General features: G+C 34.6%; 1 protein-coding gene across 1 annotated transcript in view; it reads right to left on the reverse strand.

Moving 5' to 3' along the window:
* Positions 1-22,729, reverse strand: part of EPHA6 (EPH receptor A6) — an 862,386-nt gene that overhangs the window by 445,370 nt on the left and 394,287 nt on the right. Inside the window, exon 5 of the mRNA XM_069100744.1 lies at positions 19,124-19,459. Within this exon, the coding sequence (XP_068956845.1) occupies positions 19,124-19,459 (336 nt within the window). The remainder of the gene's footprint in view (positions 1-19,123; positions 19,460-22,729) is intronic.

Genomic DNA, 22,729 nt, shown 5'->3' on the forward strand with positions numbered 1-22,729 from the left:
AGATGGGCATCTCACAATCCACTTTGTTGTTATAATGGTGATTTATTAGCCCCTTTCCAATGTTGAGAGAAAAGCACTCCATAGCAATTTGGATTTTTTTTCCATGGATATAAACAGAGCACGCTACTTCATTTGCATACTGCTGCACAAATAAAAATATCTAGGGATCTCCATGTGAATAACACACTGTATTATTGAAAAGATTACATTGCTTATTTTTTTCTTTAGTGGTACATTTTGATATTAAGGATATAATTGATATATATAAAATTTGATGTAAATGCTTAAAAGTTGAGTGTGATCATCATAAGTGGCAGTTTAAACTATTTCTAACTACTGTATGTATCATAAATTTGTTCGAGTTCAGACATAGTGCCATATTTATGTCTGGCAAATTATTGCTGGCAGCCAGCATTCTGGAATAACTAGCTTTGAAATTAGCATTTTCGATAATACCTTTTAAAAGATGAACAAAACAAATAGACATCTCATCTAAAAGAATACAAAAGAGCTATATAATCACTTGAAAAGCAGTTTTTTTTTTCCAACTCATGGAATAGGGGTTTGTGGAAGAAGAAAACTTGGCAGCCATCGGAAGACATGGATTCAACTTTCAACCTTGCTATTTACTCAAACATTTTAAAATTATTCAGAGTTAGAGAGAGCATGATTTTATTGTCTTGTGCTTTGTCTCAATTACTACAAATGGAAATCCCTTTCTGTCTTTTCATTCTGTGGGCTTCTGGTACATATCTTCCCATAAAAATTCCTAATAGATCTAAACATGTCAAAGGCTTTCTGGTCCTTTTGATATCTCAGCCGCACCAGAGTACCATTTCACTGTATCATCTATTACCTTTCATTTTCACTATGTGGCCAATTCCCCCTCTTTTCCAGTCATATATTTCAATAATGTCAATTGTGCACATTTTTTTAACATAAGTTATCATTATTAACATGCTACAATCTGTTGGCTACCAAATGTCCTTTGGTTTCTTATCAAGTTACTTGTGATTTTGATTCTGCCAGTCTTTACCTGGTGTAAGAGTAATGGAATTTAAAGATCCCCCTGTATTGGCTTGGTTTTTGGTTTGATTGTGTTAAAACCCAGAGCTTGTGAATCCCACTTGTGGGATGGACTTGTTGACGTGAAAAGAGAGGGCTGAGCTGGGAGGAGCTGGTGATGTAAATTTAGAGAAACACAAGAAAAGAGAGAGGCAGAAGAACTTTTTGGAAGCAGCACTTGGAGGCAGAGAGAGACTGAGAGGATGGCTGAGGGCCAGTTTGAATTTCCCAGCACTTTTGAGAGCTGCCACCCAGATCTGCCAAGGACTGAGGAGACATGGCTCTTATGCTGGTACTTTGTCTGTCTGTTTTGATGTTATTTTGCCAGATTTGTCCACTGGTGAAAGACAGTCCTGTTGTTGCAGAGGTCTTGGAATCTTGCTGTTAGTTCAGAGCTCCTGAGACTGTTCTGCAGACAGAGAGGGAATTCTGTCCACTGGTGAAGGACAGTGCTGTTGTTGCAGAGGTCGTGAAACCTTGCTGTTGGTTCAGAAGCCCTGAATAAGAATTTTCTTGTTGTATGTTTAAAGAAATCCTGGGAGGGTGTTTTGCTAATATTTTCAGGTGTTTTAGGACTGTTCTACAGATAGAGAATGAATTAATGAAGACACTGAAAATGTATCTTGTGGCCTTGCTAAGCTTTGTCTCCCCAGGAACAAAGATTGCTGAGAACCTGCCTTCAGTCAAGATGAAGAAAAGACCTCTCTTTGGGTATTCAATGCTGTGCTTAAGCTTGTTGTAATTCTGGGGTACATTCAATTGTGATCCAAGGGTGGGGAACTTTTAACCTTTTTGTGCTCTGTGATTGAACAAATGAATGCACTTTACTTATGATTGGAAACTAATCTCCATTTGAGAAGAGGGGCTTTGTGATGGACTAAATGAATGTACAGCCTAGGGGTGGAGTATTACTTAGAAGAGGGTCTTTGGAATTGATTAAATGAATGTAATGTCCAGGGGTGAGGTAGTACTTGGATATTATTGAATTACACTTAGTAAATGCTGTATTTTGCATTATGCAATATTTTAATTTTCTCTGTTCTTAATTTTTCAGTGAATAAAATGGAGAGCACCTATGCTGGTATTTTGAACATTGGGAAGTTGCCTTTGCTTGGCATTACAATTATCTACACACTTATACCATGATTGAGAATATATTAGTGTAAAAAAAATATCTTCATAGAAAATGAGCAATTTGGGATGATTGAAAGCATCATGGTCCACCATGTTCTTTTTCTCCTTCTCAATTGTGATATTGGGCTATTATGTTTCAGTAATGCTTGTCTAACAGACCTCAGGTGGGAAAAAGCAGAGAGCTCTAGCACTTAACTATTTAGACAACATGAGTTGTGGACACCTTTTCCCCCACCTAAAACAGCAGGAGATGAGAATTTATAATTCAATACCTGAAATTTGCTTCATATCATCGTTGAACAGAAACCAGTGAAAGTGAAGATTTGTTGGAGGTGGAGTGGGCAACTGAGATAGCTGAAGTTTCTAAAACAATCCATTTATATGCTTCTTTTCTATTGTTGGTTACTTGATTAGTCATGTCTGACTCCTTGTGACCCATTTGGGTTTTCTTGACAAAGAGTAGTTTGCCATTTCCTTTTCGTGTTCATGTTACAAATGACTTGTCTAAGACAATAAGTGTTCGTGGTCAAATTTGAACTCAGGTCAGTCTATCCAGTGTTCCACCTAGCTGCCCCCTTCTTGCAATTTATCAGTTTATATAATCCCAGTAAATGATTGTTCTACAAAGAAGCTTGAGTTATTTCATGCAGGAAACACAGGAGAAGTGGGACAAGAAAAGGAATAATTTCCATAGTGGGGAGTTGTAGTAGTAGTAGTAGTAGGGAGCAGGTTACAGGTATAAGATCTGGTCAGGCAACAAATAACAACAATTAAGATAATTAATAATAATAATGATAATATTTATATTTAAGGTTGGCAAAGTGCTTTACAATTATATCCTTTCACCCTCATAGCAACTCTGGGAGGCAGATGTCATTATTATTCTCACTTTACACATGGAGAAATTGAGAAAGATGGGGCCTAAATGACAGCTAAGTTGTATAGTAGATAGAGTGCCACAGTTCGAGTCAGGAGGGTCTTAATTCATATATGAACTTTTACACCTACAAGTTGTGTAACTCTGGGCACGTCACTTAATCTGTTTGTCTCAATTTCTTCATCTGTAAAATAAGGATCATAATAGTACTTACCTCCCATAATTGTTGTGAGGATCAAATAAATTAATAATTGTCCTTACACAGTGCCTAGAAGATAATAATTGCTATGTTATTATCATTAATGTTATTATAACCATTATTATTATTACTCAGGATCACATAACTATGAAGTGTCTTAGACAAGAATTAAACTCAGGTCTTCCTGATTCTAGGCCCAGTGCTCTATCCTAAAACTATATTGATAAGACAAATGATACTTCTTTTAAAGTGGCAGTGCTCAACGAAAAAAAGTGACCAGCTTTTTGGAAGTGATAAAGAGAATTAGTACTTACTGCCCTCCCCTCCCTTAGCATTTTAGCATAGCCTTTAACAGCATATAATTAGCTATATCCTATGATGGACTAGGTGGCTTTCAAAATTAGTGAAGATGGCCCATTTGCTTGACTTTCCTGATCCTTATTACTAGGAGAATCAGGGCCAATACTTTCTTGCTGTGATAGGAAATGTTCATGGTCTAGGATCTATCATAAAGTAACAAATGTGTTGAATTCAGAAAAGCCACAAATGATGAATTGATAAAGAGTGAAATAAGCAGAACCAGGGAAATAATTTGCATAACAGACATAATATTAAGGAAATCAATTTTAAAAGATAATAGAACTCTAATTAATGACATGAACAATACTGACACAGCAATGACAACAACAACAAAAACAGAAGATGAAGCATGCCTCCAACCTCTTGATAGAGAGAATTAATGGGATGGATGTGCAGAATCAAATCTGTTTTCTGATATAGTCAATGTATTTAATTATCTTTCTTGATTATAGTTATTTGTATAAGAGAGAACATTTGTTTGTGGGGAGTGAAATTGTTAGAGATGTAAAAAAGAGAGATATGAAAGAACAAAAGCAGCAATACGATAGCTGTTGTTTCAAAATAGTTTTAAAAGTAAAACGCAAAAAAAGAAAAAGTAAAAAAAAAAATACTTTTAACAGTACATAGAACAACCCTGAGATTTCATTTCACACTAAGCAAAGTTACCAAAATTACACAAAATATAGGAGAGATAAAACACATGTGTTATAGTCAATGTATGAGGGGTTTTAGGAAGATAGGCATACCAGTGAATTTTTTTGGTGGAGGTGGAGATGTGATTTAGTGCTACCATTTTAGAAAAAAAAAATCTTTGCTTAGTGATTTTTAAGTCATGTCCAATTCTTTGTGAGCCATTTGAGATTTTCTTAGCGAAGATACTGGAGTGGTTTGCCATTTGCTTGTCTAGTTCATTTTACAGATGAGGAACTAAGGCTAACCAGGTTAGGGTTAGAGTTGGAGGGTCCTTGCCAAGGTCATGCATTTAGTGTCTGTTGCTGGATTTACACTTCTTTTTGATGGGGCAAAGCAGGGCAGTTGGGGTTAAGTAACTTGCACAAAATCAGGATGGCTAGTGTTAAGTGTCTGAGGCCAGATTTGAACTCATAACCTCCTAACTCCAGGGCCATTGCTCTATTCACTGAGCCACTTAGCTTTCCCTGAATTTAAACATTATAAGTCTGGAGCTTATTCCACTGTCCTGCTTAGTTGTCCATGGAAAGCAACTTGGAGTTATGCAAATAATGTGATTAAAATATTCACTGTCTTTGACCCAGAGGTGCCATTACTAGGTCTATACTAAAATGAGGTCATTGATAAGAAGAAAGTCCTGATATGTACCAAAAACTGGGAAAAAAAAAGTAGTTTATCATTTGGAGGCTAAACAAATTGGCATATAGAAATGTAATAGAATATTACTATGTTATAAAAATGATTGTAGACAACTTTCAGAAGTCTCTCGGCTTCGCTAATGAAATGTTCCCCTCCTCCATATTATTATCTGAAAGGCTGCAGGGCAGGCAAGCAGGAGGATGCATTATGTAGGGGACATTTGGGGGTCCTGTGACCTCACTAAGGTATATTCCCCTGTCCTCTACAGTTACCTACAAAGGTTACTGGGCAGACAAGCAAGAGGGTGTATAATCTTTTTTTTGTTTATGCCTCTGGATATGGTCCTAGAATAATACCATAGTAAGTAACTAACTTTAAGCAAGGGTAATTAGTGAACAGGATGAAGGGATGCTCCTTCTACATTATCTGCATTCCTTTGATGTAGAATCTTTCTACATTGTCTGCATTCTTTGGGGGTGTGTGCATTCCCTTGGGGGGCATAAAAACTCTGTGAGCTCTTTGCATCTTTGGCTCTGTATGAAATGGTCCTGTAATAAACAGACTATTGATTACACCCCTGTCTTATTATTCTTACCACTCTCTAGCCCACCAACTGTGCTGGCTGAAGTAAATGATGAATATGAAGAATTCAGGGAAGCATGGAAAGACATGAAGTGATACAGTTATAAAGTAAGGAGAGGCAAGAAAACAACATACATAATGACTACAACAATTTAATGGGAAAAAAACCCACCACTAAATAACTGAAAGTGACCTTTGAAGAATTATTAAGAATAAGAATGGTTCCAAAGATTATATATGAAAAGACACCTCTTATGAATTGGTGTGAGCTTCACAGGTGTGTAATGTTGTATGTATTTGAAGATAAAAAATTTATTGATCAATATTGCTTTTTTCTCATTTTCCTCTTTTTATCTTTAAAAATATCATTTTTTACCTAAAATGATTCTCTGGGAAGGGGTTGCTATTGCTTTTGTTGTTGAGTCACTTTTCAGTTGTGTCCCACTCTTTGTGACCCCTTTTGGGGTTTTCTTGGAAAAGATATTGCAAGGCAAAGATGCTACAAACTGCAAAGATATGACATCACCTAGCACATAGACTTCATTATTTAAAACCAAGAATTGGACCTTTCTGGCATTTCCCAGATTCAGTCACTCCTTTGGGGTTGTTACATTATTTCATTTAGTTTTGTCATGTTTCTGTTTTCACTTTTCTTTTGTTCTTTTATTGCTTTCTCTATTATATTTATCAAATTTTGGAGATTATGGTTGATCAATTATAGCCCCAAAATTATTTAAAGAGTGGAAGGCCTTTTAGAAGAGCTTAAGAGTCATTTTTTATCTTAAGGGACCATTCACTATTTTCTTCTCCAGCACATTTTACAAATGAGGAAATTGAGATTAACAAGGTAAGTGACTGACCCAGGGTCACACAGCTAGTAAAGTATCTGAGGCCAGATTTGAACTCAGTAAGAGGATTCTTCCTGACTCTAGGCCTGGCACTCCATCCAGTGTGCCACCTAGTTGCTCAGCCTGGAAAGAGATAGTGGGAAGAAAAAAGGAATATTATGTGATGTAAAAACAAATGAATATGGGGCGGCTAGGTAGCACAGTGAGTAAGAGCACTGGCTCCAGTGTCGGGATGACCTGGGGATCGAATCCCTGGCTCAGACACTTAGGACCCACCCAGAAACACTGGCCTGTAACCTTGAGCAAGTTACTTAACCCCAATTGCTTTAAAAAATGAATAAATAAAATTTATTTTTTGAAAGTACTCGGAAGAAAAAAAAGTTCAAAGGTGGCACAAATGGTAATTTTGTTACTATTTTATTAAATTCAATATATGTTTAAAAACAAACTATGTAATAGAAGTTCACAGTTTCATATATACTCCTCTTTTCTGTGTCTACCAGGTTTGTTGATGATCACTAAGTCCACAGCAAAAATAAAATTCTAAAATAAGAGTTTGACACCTAAATGCAGTAACCAGCAAAGACTTCAGAAAATTAATGGTGATGCATACTCACTGTCTCTCACCCCTCTTCCTTTCCACACCCCCAATCCAATATGTTGTTAAGGAATTTCATCTTTGCAACATCTCCTGACTGTGCCCTACCGTCCCTTGGATACTGCCACCACTTTGTTACAGGCCCTAATCATCTGTGCTGAACTAGTCCCAATAACTGGCTGGTTCATCTGCCTTCTACAAATCTCTCATCATTCCATTCCATCCTCTATTCAACCATCAAAATGATTTTCTTAAAGCACAGGTCTGAGCATGGTGCTAATAATCTTCAGTAACTCCCTGTCAACTCCATTATTAAAGACAAAAACCGCTGTTTGGTATTCCAAACCCTTCAGAACCCACCCTCTCCCTTTTTTCAGGCTTCTTTCAACTCCTATTTCCTTCCATATTTTTGATCTAGTAACACTGGTTTTCTAACTGTTTCACGAACAAGACTCTCTCCTCCAGTTTTGGAAATCTCCTTTTCTGTAGCCATCTGCCATGTCAGGGATTTTCTTCCATGTTATCTTCACTTCACCTCTTGACTTCCCTGGCTTTCCTCAAATGCCAGCTCCAGTCTTACCTTCAACAGGAAGTCTTTCACAATCTCTTCTAATTATAATTCCTTGTATCTGCGATTTTCTATTTATTCTATACATAACTTGTTTATACATCTTTGTTTCTTTGTTGTCTCACTCATCAGACTATGCTTAGCACAGTTACTGGGTCATAGTAGGTTTCTATTTAAAGCTTAATGGCTGACTGGCTGGCATTCTACCTCTTGGCAGAAAGATGGTATACTATAGATGCAGGATGAAACATAGGGTTAAAGATTGGGCCAGTTAAATTGATTTGTTTAGTTAATTTTGTGTAGTATGTGAAGAAAATAATGGATCATTGTCTTTACTTTAATCTATTTCTTTTTTAATAGCATTTTCCCCGTTTACATGTCAAGACAATTTTTAGAATTCATTTTTACAAGATTTCAAGTTACAATTTTTCTCCCACCCTTTTCCCTCTCCCCTCTTCCAAAAAATGATTGGCAACTTGATGTTGGCTTTACATGTGCTATCATGTAAAACATATTTCCATTTAATAATAGTTGTGAAAGAAGACCAAAAGAAAATAAAACACAAAAAGTAGAATAAGTGAAAAAATGTGCTTCAATCTGCATTCTGAGTTCATCACTTCTTTACCTGGATGTGGATAGTAATTTTCTTCCTGAGTCCTTTGTACTTGCCTTGGATCATTGTGTTGCTAAGAAAAACAGACATTCATAGAAGGTCATCACAAAATGTTACTGATACTTTGTACAGTGTTTTCTTGGTTCTGCTCATTTCACATTACATCAGTTTGTACAAGGATTTCAACTTTCTATGGTTTTTTGAAAACTGCATGTTCATCAGCTTTTATTTCACAGTAGTGTTCCATTACTTTCATATACCACATCTTGTTCAATCATTCCTAAGCTGATGGATATCACATAAATTTCCAATATTTTGCCACCATGGAAAGGGCTGATATAAATATTTTTTGTACATTTACATCCTTTTCTATTTTTTTGTGATCTCTTTGGGATCCCTAGTAGTGGGATTGCTGGACCAAAGGGTATACACAGTTTGGTTGCCTCTTGAGCATAGTTCCAAATTGCTATCTAGAATGGTTGGATCAGTTGACATCTCCATCCACAATGTATTATTTTTCCAATTTTCCCACATCCTCTCCAACATTTATTACTTTTCTTTTAGGTCATTTTCCTTTTGTTGATTCTTTTTCCATAATTCTCTCGTGTCACTTATTTCTTTTCCCATTTTTTTTCTTCTACCCTCTATGATATGATTTTTAAGTGCCCATTTGAGCTCTTCCATGTGTTCTTTATGGGCTTGCAGTAACTTCCTATTGTTCTTTGGGGTTTTGCCCTAGGTGTTTTGACATTTTTCTCCTCTTATGAATTTGCATCTTGTTCTTTCTTGTCACCATAATAACTTTCTATGGTCAGATTGTTTTTTGCTTCTTTTTCTCTTCTTTTTTGTCCTTTTCACTTTGTTCTAAATGTCATCTCCACGATAGGGGTGTGGCGTCACTACTCAGGCTTTTTGTCCCAGGGGCTTAAGGCCCTGACTCTTGACCTGATGCTGCACTGATGTTGCCTTGAAACCCATGAGGAGCCCTTTTGTCTGATGGCACACTGAAGGGGTTGGCTAATGCTGCTGAAAGCCATAGGGGTCTGGTAGCTTACCTGGTAACCCTAGTCAATTTATCTAGCATGTTGTGAGGCTGGTAAGGTGTTCCTGCATTTCACTGGGTTACAAGGAAGTACATGATGGTCTGGCTGCTGGAGGATATGCTGAAGCACATGGCAGTTCTCAGAGCTGGGGTCTAGACACTCCTCTGGCTATGTTGAGGTATGGGAGGGACTGGTATTGGTGTTTGCCTGGTCCACCATGATGGGGCTCAGAATCTACTACAGGTTTGCTGTGGTGGGACTTGCTGCTGACTTGTTGGGATACTTCCTGTCTTGGACTCTGCTACCCTTATCTTCCAGGGCTGTTCTGAGGATCAGATGATATAATAATTGTAAGGTGCTTGGCACAATACCAGACACATGCTAAGCTCTGTATTAATGTTAGCTAATTATTATTATTAGCAATAATAATAATAACGTTGGATGGTGACCTGGTTTCAGATTAAAAGAATATTACGTTTCAAGTTCTACCTCTGAAATATACTGATGTACTTTGCTCTTTGATACTGGAAAAGTCACTAACCTTGGCAACTATCTAAGATTATAAGACTTATCACAAATATATACTTTTGCTACATCTTATATTCTTAGATAGAATATCATTAATAGTGGGAATTCCTTAACTAGAATTCTCTGTACTAACTGGTCACAATCAAATCAGTAATCAAATCACAAGTCTGATTATATACACACACAATACAATATATGCATGTGTATTTATACATATACATACACACACGCAAAAGTGTATTTTATGTATATATATATAACCATATATGTGTGTATGTATATATATATGTATATTTAAAATATACCCGTTGCCATAATTATAACATATATTATGAAGTATATTATTTTTGAAGGGGGAATAATTTATTGACAATTCAATAAATGTATCTCTCAAAAGTATTCTCAAAAATAACTCACTCATTCACCAAGATCACTCTTAGTTATCTACCAGTCATGAATACACATTTGATAAAAATACATACTGCAAAGAATCACATAACCTATTTCTATAAGAAGGATTTGAAATCTAGAACAAGCTAACATTAAACTGTTATATTCTGAAAACTATATTTTGACATACAAGAAATGATAAGTGAAAAAAATTCTACTCTTAAAATAAAAGATAAAGTGCCAAACAATTTTTTGGAAAACCCAGGAAAACCAATTACAAAATAAAATTTTCCAAATGGAAAATATTCTATTTTTCTGAACTATTTTGGTGGCTGAGGAAAATACTCACTCTGTGGATATTTTGTTGCCTTTCCAAAATGGCACTATTCATTTTATCATCTCTAATTTTAAATACTAAGCAATATATTGATATTTCTATTATAATGAAATACCTCACATATGGTAGATGGCATGACATCATTGACCTGAAGCCAAAGTAAAGGGCTTATGCTTGTTCACTTTCTCCTTTAGCAATAAATGCTTTTTCAAATGAATTTCTAGGCAGCTCTGTTACTCATAACGTTTATTTTCTTTCTATTTTCCACAACTATAAACTTAGTAGAGTTTATTTTATTATGTATGCCAGGAAGTTTAGGGAATTTTATTTTAAAGTGATTGAGTTTTATATCTAGCAGAAGTTTGAAGGAACAGTAATACAACCTAGCTTATTTTGTATGTGCAAATAAAATGAATATAAACAACATCACTGTATTCATACAAAACTAACGACGTATCACTTAGAAAGGAAAAGTACTGAATAGCATAAAACAACTTTCTGCTTCCATGTTCTGAGATTTATTATCTACAAAGGCCCATATTTCTGGAAATTACACAGAACATCATCCACTAGAAGGTTATCTCGAAGTATTTGTTCTTTAACATCTTTGCACTTTATTTAATTTGCCTAATCCTAGCAAAATATTTTAGTGATCCCTTTAAAAATGATTTTGAGTATAGATTGTTTCTGCTTTCCCTCCTTTGTAATGAACAATTTCTCAAAAAATTTAGGATATGGCAGGAATTGCTACCTGAGAATCTTCTTTCATGGAGTATTCAGTGCTGTTCATTCGAGTCTTATCACTGACTTCTGAATTTTTCCAAATAAAGTCAATTTGGAATATAAAGTCTCCTTTCCCTAAGTTTTTATGAGTATTTTCATCACAGAATGACAATGTTAAAATGTCTGCAACTCAAAAGTTGTTGTTGTTGTTATTTTGTTTGACTCTTTGTGACCTTACTCTGATTTTTCATGTCAAAGAAACTGGAGTGGTTTGCTATTTCCCTTTCCAGCTCATTTTATTTATTTATTTAGCTGGTGTTTTTTTTTTATTATTTCTCTTCCTCTCTTTTTCATTTGTTAATTTACATCATTCACTTCCACAAGATTTTTTATTACAAATTTTCTCTCCAATTTTCCCTACCCACCACCCCAAAACAGCAATCCCAATGAATATACCCTCCCCAAACTGCTCTCAAAAGTGGGTGCTTCCAACTTACCTCCCTCCCCCAGCCTGTGCTCTCTTCCATTATCCCCTCTCTCACTGCTTAATTTCACCTTTTAAGTATGATCCCTTCGTATTCAATTGGTCCCATGCCCTCTGTCTACGTATACTTGTACACATATATACACACACTCACATATGTATTCATATGCCCATATACCCTCCTTTATAGACATATATACATATATATATATATATACATTTCTATTCCTTTCAACTATTCTTATACAGAGAAAAAGGTTAATAAGTTATAATTATCATCTTTCCATATAGGAATATAAGTGGTTCAATTTTGATAAGTTCCTTATGATTTATTTTCCCTCTTTATCTTCTCTTGCATCTTGTATCTGAATGTCAAATTTTCTATTCAACTGTTTTTTTTTCCATCAAGAATGCTTGAAAGTCCTCTATTCCACTGAATGACCATATTTTCCCCTGAAACATGATACTCAGTTTTGCTGCGTAGGTGACTCTTGGTTTTAATCCCAGCTCCTTTGACCTCTGGAATATCATATTCCAAGCCCTTCAATCCCACAGTGTAGAAGCTGCCAGATCCTGGGTTATCCCGATTGTGTTTCCACAATATTCAAATCGTTTCTTCCTGGCTGCTTGTAAAAATCACTTCTTAATCTAGGAATTCTGGAACCTGGCTATAATATTCCTAGGAGGTTTCTTTTTGGGATCTTTTTCAGGAGGTGATCTGTGGATTCTTTCAACCTCTATTTTTCCCTCTGGTTCTAAAACATCACCACAGTTTTCTTTGAGAACTTCCTGGAGGATGATTTCTAGGCTCTTACTTTGATCATGGCTTTCAGGTAGTCCAATAATTTTTAAATTATCTCTCCTGGATCTATATTCCAGGACAGTGGTTTTCACCATGAGATATTTCACACTGCTTTCTATTCTTTCATTTGTTTGGATCTGTTTAACAGCATCTTGATATCTCATAAAGTCATTAGCTTCCATTTGCTCCAATCTAATTCTGAAGGAATGATTTTCCTCATTGAGCTTTTGAGATTCTTTTTCCATCTTGCAAACTTGGCTTTTTTAGACATTCTTCTCCTCATTGCCTTTTTGAGCATCTTTTGCAATTTGAGTCAATCTGTTTTTTAAGGTGTTATTTTCCTCAGTCATGTTGTTGACTCTCATTTCATAATTTTCTTGCATTGTTCTCATTTCTCTTCCCAATTTTTCCTCCACTTCTCATATCTGCTTCTTAAGGTCCTCTATGGCCTGTAAACACATCTTATTTTCCTTTGAAGCTTTTGGTGTAGGAGTTCTGACTTTACTGTCTTCCTCCTGTTCCATGATTTGCTCCTTTTTTCCCCCCAAAATAGGAGTCTATTGTTGGAAACTACTGTCTGCTTTGTTTCTTTGCCTGGTCATGTTGCCTCTCAGTCACTTAACCCCTGTGCTTTTTGCCACAGTATCACTGCCACCAGACAGGGGAGCTTTCATCCCAAATGCTGGGCTTTTCTCAGCTGCCAGAGGTATTAGATGGGTGCCCTTTCTGAGGTCTCCACAAGCTCTGGCAAGGTGGACACAGACCCCAGGGAGCTCCATCCTAGACTACAATCCAGATCCAAGAAATTTAAAGCAAGAGCAATTACCCCTTAGACTGGTGCTTGGCCCCCTACACTCTGCAGGCCAGGAGCTGAAGCTGCCAAGTGGAGCTGGCTGGCTGTGCTGTGTCTCAGCATCTTCTTACCCCAGGGGGCAAAAGCCAGGTACTCCCACTTATTGGGTCCCAAAATCCAGACTGCACAGACCTCTCACTTCCTCTTTTGCATCTATGTGTTGATAATTCTGGAAATGGCCACTGCTGCTGCTGATCTGGAGTCCCTCCAGCTGGCGCCTGGTCAGGCCCATCCTGGGGCTAAAGCCTTGGTGTAGGGCTGGGCTCAGCTCCCAGAGCACTGTGCTGGGCAATTCCTGCCAGCCTGCTGGGCTGTCCTCAGTGGGAGGTTAGCTTTTCTTTGTCATTTTGTGAATTCTGCAGCTGCAAAGTTTCTTTAGAGTCCCCTTTTTATTGGGATTGGTGATTAGTGATTGGGGATTTGGGATTGGGGAAGGTGGAAGTTGGAGCAGTGGGGAGGTCCTGTTTCTGCTCTGCCATCTTGTCTCCACACCCAACAAACACATTTTTAACAAGAGTACAGAAACAGGGAAAAGATAAAAGGCTGGGGTAGAATGCATTGTTCTTCACTGAAGTAAAAAAAAAAAGTAGGGGAAGCAATCCTAATTTCAGTGAAAACAAGAATAAAAGTAGATCTAACCAAAAGAGATAGAGAAGGAAACTATATACTGCTAAAATGCACCATTGACAATGAATGAATATCATTACTAACCACACATGCACCAAGTAATAAAGCATACAGATTTTTAGAGGAGAAGTTTGGGAAGAAATAGACAGCAAAACTATACTAGTAGGGGACCCCAACCTCTCCCTGTAGAATGGGCAAAGAAGAAATTAAGTTATTACTCTTTTAGATGATATGATTGTATACTTAGGGAAAACTAGAAAATCAAATAAAAAAGTACTTGAAATAATAAACAACTTTTGTAAATTTGCAGAATTTGAAACAAACATAAATCATCAGCATTTCTATATATTACTAACAAAGTCAAATAGCAAGAGATAGAAAGATAAATTTCTTTCAAAGTTATGGTAGACATTGGAAAATATCTTGGATACTACCAGTCAAAATTAGCCCAGGAACTCTATGAACACAATTACAAAAAAAAATTCTCACAAATAAATCCAATTTAAATAATTGGTAAAATATCAAGTGCTCATGGGTAGGCCAAGCTAATATAATAAAAATTAAAATTCTACCTAAATTAATGTACTCATTCAGTACCATAACAATAAAACTACCAAACATCATTTTATAAAGCTTGAAAAGTAATATTAAAATTCATCTGGAAGAAAAAAAGGTCCAGAATATCAGTGGAATTAATGAAAAGAAATGCTATGAAAGATGACCTACCCATACCAGATCTTAAATTGTGTTATAAAGCAGTAATATTTAAAACTACTTGTTGCTAGCTAAGAAATAGAGGGATAGGTCAGTTGAATAGTTTAATTATATAACACATAATAGTGAATGATTCTAGCAATCTACTGTTTGATAAAACCAAAGACCCTAGCTTCTGAGATAAGAACTTACTATTTGACAAAAAATGCTGGGAAATTTGGAAAATAGTATGGGAGAAATGACATAGATTGATGTCTGACACCACATACCAAAAAAATTCAAAATGGGTACATGATTTGGCTATAAAGGCTGAAACTATAAACCAATTATGGGAGAAAGGAATAGTTGATATGTCTGATTTATGGAGAATGAAGGCATTTAAAACCAAAGAAGAGATAGAGAACAATATAAAATGGGTGATTTTGTTTACAATAAATTGAAAAGTTTTTTGCACAAACAAAGCCAATGAGACCAAGATTACGAAGGAAGCACAAAACTGGGAAATAATTTTCATAAGTAGTACCTCTGATAAAGGACTCACTTCTAAAATATATAGAGAACTGAGTTAATTTTACAAGAATACAAGTCACTGCCCAGTTGATAATTGATCACAGGCTATGAACGTGCAGTTTTCAGAGGAAGAAATTAATGCTATCTAGAGTCATATAAAAATGCTCTAAATCACTATTGATGAGAGAGATGTATATCAAACGACTCTGAGGTACCAATTCACGCCTATCACATTGCCTAACATGGCAAAACAGGAAAACGATAAATGTTAGAGAAGCTGTGGGAAAGTTGGAACACTAATACGTTGTTGGTGGATCTGTGAATGGATCCAAACATTCTGAAGGGCAATTTAGAACAATGCCCAAAGGGCTATAAAGACATGCACACCATTTGACCCAGCAACACCATTTCTAGTTCTGTATCTCCAATAGATTTTTTAAATGGGAAAAGGACCCACATGTGCAAAAATATTTATAGTATTTCTCTTTTTTTGGTGTCCAAGAACTGGAAATTGAGGGAATGTCCATCAATTGGGAAAAGGCTGAAGAATTCATGGTATATGAATGTAATGGAATACTGTTTTGCTATAAGAAATGGTGAACAAGCAGACTTCAATAAATCCTGGAAAGGCTTATATAAAGTGATTCTGAGTGAAATGAGCAGAACCAGGAGAACATTGTTCATAGAAACAACCACCATGAGCAATGACTGATATTGATACACTTAGCCCTTCTTAGCAATGAAAAGACCTAAAATAATAACAAAGGACTTGATAGCAAATGTCATCCACATCAAGAGTTAGAATTATGGAGTCCAAATGCATAGTGAAGTAGATTATTTTCTTTTTTGTTTTGTTTTGTTTACTTTCTCATGCTTCCTCCCATTCATTATAATTCTTCTATGCAACATGACTAATGTGAAAATGTGTTTAATAGGAATGTATGCGTATGACCATATCAGATTGCATACTCTCTTTTGTTAGAGGAGGGAAGTGGAGAAAATTTACAACTATGGAAGTGAATGTTGAAAACTAAAAATAAATTAATTTAAAAAAATTACTTTTTCCCTGTTAATATGAATATACACACTCCACTAGTCCCCCCTCACTCTTCTTCAGGTTCTGCAATTATAATCAAAATTGTACTGATATTGCTGTTAGAAAAGGCATGTGACTCTGAATCCCCATGGCTCTATTTACAATTCCTGAGATTTTCCAAGTGGAAACCTTCCTCTGATATTGTCACTTCATTATATGTATTGTTGTCCTCCTTGAGGATCAGGATTTTCTCATTTCTTTGTTGATTTAATTGGCACTGAGCATATAGTAAACACTGCAGTTATTTTCCATTCATTCATACATTCATTTGCTCATTTATTTCTAGATAGATGGTAAATAAAGCAATGGGAATTCTTTTCCCCAAATTTGACATTAAACTGAAACATGCTATTCAGAATTGAACCTAGACAAAACAATATTTTTTTGCAAAATTTATATTTGTTATGCTACTACTTTCCTTTTCGTTTCTCTTAGCAGTCAACATAACTCTTATGACCAGTTTATTCTTTCTTTTCCAAGCCATCAACAAGAATGTACCAATAACCTCCTATGTGTCATGCCATAACATTCCTAACATTCTGAAAACCAGATATTAAAATCTATTCTCCCAGTACTATTTATTGGAATATAAAAATGCTTTGGAATATTGAAATAACCTAGACACATTCGTTTGTCCTGTCAGACTGTCCTAAATTACAATAACACAGGAATGCCAATGTAGTAATAAGTTGCATTAAAATTTGATATTGATATAAAGCAAACACACAATATCAAATAAGTTATTTCAAAAAGTAAGTCTAACTATATATTGTCAATTCACCTTAGATAATGCCATCCTAAGAGAAAACTCAAACATTTCAAATATTTTACATGACAGATCAGGGTCTATTTGCCCAGCACTAAATATAGATTCACAATTAATTAAGCTATAACAAATTTATTTAAATTGTTGGGCGTAGCTTTAGATGAAACCTATTAACAGTTTATGTAGATATCGAAGGGAAGTATAATAAAGAGAAGCCCTAATAATATGTAGCACAAATGGAGTACAATGATCCTTAGCCATAAGTGAATAGCAGCACTAAGAATTAACATTAAGAATACATCTCTACACTCTTGAGGGCAATCAATGCTATGAAATTTCCTTGGCAAAATTTAAAGTCTATATTTAAGTGATGCTTTATTTATTGTCCTATAAATAAATAGAAAATAGATTTGATGACCTCTTTTGTGTCAGGATTATAAACAAACGCATATACAGATATTTTCAATATAGATAGATATAGATATACACCTACATATATATGTGTATATGTATGTATGCTTATATAAATATGACTACTTGTATTTCACAAACAGTTGCTCTACAATTTACATCTCTCTTGTATTTGTTTAAATTTAACATGAAAAGATTCTCCTTTAATCGTGTAATATAGTTACAGATTAAAGGTGAACAGATGGTATTTTATTAATAACACAGAACAGCAGAAAGCACTTGTATCTATTAATTTTAAGATGCATATAGCAAATATCTATAGAGACTAAATAAAGTTAAAAATAACAGATTAAGGAAAGAAAAATAAGAAAGGTAATTTCCCCTTGGAGTCACCCTGATGATTCCTCTACCATATGAATCTAACTATAAAAAGTAAGAAAAGAAGCAATCAGTACAATTGATTATATGTAATTGAGAGAGTTTGGAAAGATAACATAAAATTTTTAAGTGCTCTAATAATAGGGAATCCATTTTTCAAGTTGTTAAATGACATATGTATGCTCTGAGAATGTGAATGACAGCATTTATTAAACAAATTGTTTATGTCATTACCACATATACTTCCTTTATAAAACTCTAAAATATCATTGGGAAAACATCAGCACTTTTATTTCAAATCTTTTATGTTTATTAAACTAAGGAATATATTTATATTAATTTCCCCTGTGATTTTAATGGTAATGTGTAATAAACATAAAAATATGTTTTTAAAATGAATGGGTTATATCAATAATTCATATTTACTGCACTATGCTCAATAAAGTAGCCTCAATACATAATATACATTAGCACCTTTTCAAAGAAAGCAAACATTCAGTCAGTTAAAGATGCTAAAATTTCTCATGAGAATTGATGTATATAATGAATAGAAAAAGGGGTGTATGAAAGCCTCCCCAAGTCTTAGACCTGTGGTGTTAATTAATTGCATTTTATCATTCAAAAGTATTTTTCTTCATATTGTTATTTCTTGGTGGTAAGAAAGTCCTTTTCCGTTTTACAATTGAAGAAACATTTAATTTAAAGAATGAATCAAATATTAAGCTTTTCTTTTATTATTCTCTCTTTTTGAAGAAAGCTATGACATCTTTGAAATGAATAGGAGTCAAGTGTATAGACATGGGTTCGATTCCTTTCTCTCTCAATTTGTGTATCTCTATCTACATACTGTAACTAACATTGTTAATTTGTTATCTATCTATGTATATATTGTAACTAACATTGCTAATAATACCAGACAAAACTATGTTGAAGAGGTACTTAATTTACCTAGATAAAATTTTATCAATTAAGCACTATTTGATGAAACTAATTGTACTACAATAGGGTTTTATCACCTTCAGTTAGATTTAATTATAACTAAATATCAGTAGCATTGTTGAAAATCAAATTTTATGTGGTGTGGTATATACTATATATGGTAAAGTTAGACTGAGACTCTGAAATTTTTAGTTCGATAATATGAAATTTTATATAGCCCAATTGTAGTTTTAGTATATTACAATTCATTTAATTGTCCAGAAATCAGTTTCACTCTGAATATGATCCCATTTTCAAAGAATTATCTATCAGTATGCTTTAAATAGAGTAGAATAATAATAGTACTCACCATCTTGATCTGTGGTCACTGTGATAGCTGTGAATGGTTTTGGAGAAAAACTCAACTCAGAAACACCATTCATGGCTTCTATTTCAAAAGTGTAATTCACATGAGACACAAAGTCAACCACAGTCACAGAAGAATTGGTGAGACCAGTATGTCTTGGGATGAAGCGGATTCCTCCCCCACAGATCTCACATTGATTTGCGTCTAATCCACACTTCTTACAGATAACACTATATGTGAGGTCCTTCCTTCCTCCTGTGTCACTTGGTGGACTCCACTCCAAAATAAGAGTTGTGTCATTAATGTTAAAGATCACATTCCTTGGAGCTGAAGGTGGTCCTAGAGAAAAGAAAACGAATGAAACATCATTAAGGTGACAAAAATTAAGGCAGTAAATTAAATCTGATAGCAATAAGCACATTTTTTGCTGATTATTAAAATCATTATGAACTAAATCTTTCATTAAAGGCATGTGGATACTACCCCTGACTATAGTACTCAGTAAATTGATAACTCTCTCTTTTTATATATTACTAAATTAAATAGGTATTATAAGAAGAAACAAGGGAGATGTTGAGAAAAGTAGAGGAAATAAGGTTTTTAAAGGGATTATTTTAATATGACAATGTTGAAAAATAGGCTACATAACACTGAATTAGTGTTTGTAGCAGCTATGTTATGAAATTGATTCACGTTGAGAAAACTGGCAATTAAAACATTATAAGTATAGCAGAGTAGATTTTCTCAGTATTCCCTGCTATGTTTTTTTAAACCTCATTGAAGAACTTCTTAGCATTTATCTTTGTTTATTTTCATTTCACATTGACTTTTTCACCCAGCAACTCAGAATCACAGAATCTCAGGGATTTCAAAAATTTTCCAGTTTAACACATACCTGAGAAATCCTCTACAAAATGTCAAACAAGTGGGCATTCCTTCCTTGATTGAAGACCTCCAGTAAGGTCTTTGAGTGTAGACTTAACTGATAAGGAAACCCATTTCATTGTTCGAAGGACCAAAAGAAAGCCCCCCATTCCCCTGATATAAGCTTTAAATAAGCCTCTTTTCAAATTTTACTTATTCTTTGGACTGTATGCTGAACTCAAATGAAAAATCTTTAATATCTCTTCCATCTGAAGTTCCCTCAACTATTTAAAACTATCTAGCATGGCTTCCATAAATCTTCTCTTTAGGTAAAATTATCCCAGTTCCCCTAATTGATCCTCCTATAGCATGATCTTGAGGGACTTTATCACCCTTTTCTCCTTTCTCTGGAAATTTCAGTTTTATCAATGTCCTTCCTCAAATATCTCACCCAGGACTGAACTCATTGCCCTAGATCTTGTAGGAATAAGAGAATGCAATGAGCTTATTACCTTCTTCATTCTAGGCATTAGGCATCTCATAATGCAAACTAAATTTGTACTTTTGAAAATCTTTGTGTAATTGAACACAATGAGGGAAAAATCAAGCAAATTTCATTAATTCCAAATTTAGAGTGTATGATTTTAGCTGACCCATTATAAAATGTAAGAGAAGAGAAAATCATTTCCTCTACTCTACTCTTATAGCTTTTCTATTTCAACACACAGAATGACCATCCCAAGTCTTCCCCTCTCATGTTCACATACATCCCCACTATACACAACAACATCAAATGACAGATTCCCTCCCTCTTTACTGCAAAATTATGGCCATCGGACTGCAATCTGCCTTTACTCACATTCCTTTGTGCATTTATGGAAGATGTCTTAGCATAATCATTCTAATATTTTTTTTTTCTTCTGGACATTAAGAAACTTTGCTCTTTCATTCCATTCCATTTCTACTTCACCAGGACCTTCCCTTAACAAGTATCTCTTTTTTTTTCCCTCAGATATCTTCAATCTCTACTCTTGTTCTTTTTCATCTACCTCCACAGTTCCCCTTCTTCTTCGCAATCATTTAAGTCTCTTGAGGACAGAAATTATTTCATTATTTGTATTGGTATCTCTAGGCTTGGGCAGTGTTTGTGCATAGTAGGTGCATAGTAAGAGTTAATACAATAAAGTGCTTCATAAAATCAGATGATTTATTGATCATATAAAGCCTTCCTTTTGTTCTTCTATACTTTCCAAATACTTTGCTGCATGTCTTGTCTTTATTTTTAAATGAAAAGTTTTCAACATCCAATACTTTCATTTCCTAAATTCCCTTTCCAAACCTGTCAATTCAGTGTACACATTTATGAATCTACAGAAAAGTCTCTCAGAGTTTACCACAAACAGCTAATTGTCAAATCCAATGGTATATTTCTCAGTCCTCATTGTCTTTAACCTAGTAGCATTTGACATTATTGCTCATTTCTCCTTTATTACAGTTTCTCCTTTTCTCTCTTTCACTGGCTCTTTGCATACTAGGCTTCATTTCTGGAATAATAGGGGAGAGAATGCTATGAATCCATCTCATGAAATGAAGAGCAGATATTTATCTATAGGAGGAAGAAAGAAACTTCCTTACTTCTCCAGATTGCGACCATGGCATCAGGTAGATGTTTCAGCAATTTCTGTTTTAGAATTTTTTTTCTGTTTTCTCTCTTGTTGAAGTATAAATGAGAAGACTGATATGTTAAAATTTTTGTTTTTGTATGGATTTTAATTTTTATATCTTATTAAAATTAAAATATCACAACCTATTCTTTTGAAAATTATATAAATTCATTTAAAAGAACCAGAATGTTATGCAACTTTCATTTTTTTTAAATTTTAATTGCTACTGGGCTCAATTATTTTTGTAACTGAATAAGGTTATGTGATTTTATGCTTCATGTGGAAAAATTCTTTTTTTAGAGGGGCTGGTTTATGGTTTACAGTTTTCAAAGACAAATAAGAAAAAGAAACCCCACTCAATTCAGTTGTGTATGTGCACATATATCTTTTTGAATGTGCTACTACTATTCTAGCAATTTCTTCTAGACATTGTACACTATTTCCAGTGCTGTGTTACACATTTTTAAAGACACATTCATCTTCCATTCATCTACTTGTAAAATTCTCAATAAGGAAGATAAAATTAGTTAAAATTTCCAAATATTAAGGAACCAAAAACATATGTAGCAATTCATTTACATATTGTAGAGACATGCTTGAGGAATACAAAGTAGGTAATGAGAAAAGGGAATGGAATGGATGGGAGAGAGTACCATATAGAGAAACAAAGGAAAAAAAAACTAGGGGAGGAAATGGAAGAAGAAAGAATGACAGGAAAAAAATACAGAAAAAGTAAAAGAGAAACAAAAAAAGGCAATTCTAATTATAATAATTGAAAGATTTTCTTACAGAAATAGCTCTGAGACATTCTTTTGCTGAGTCCAATTAAATTTCATATCCTCAGTGAAGCCTTTTTATTTCAGTCCCCACTTTCCTTTTATTGTCTATTGTTTGATAATTTTGATTGATATTATTAATATCCAGTTATATGTAAATATTCTCTTCCCATCCCTTTGAAGTCAGAGCATTTGGCTTGCATTCCTTTGCATCTCTCTCAGAGATAGTGACTAGTACAAACACTAGACATAATATGAACACAAGCTATCTATATGATTTTTCAATTTTAATTTTACATTTTTAT

Source organism: Petaurus breviceps, unplaced genomic scaffold (assembly GCF_028583685.1).
Source record: "Petaurus breviceps papuanus isolate PSGF00001 unplaced genomic scaffold, PetGlider_PUasm1.0 419, whole genome shotgun sequence".
NCBI classification, from domain to species: Eukaryota; Metazoa; Chordata; class Mammalia; order Diprotodontia; family Petauridae; genus Petaurus; species Petaurus breviceps.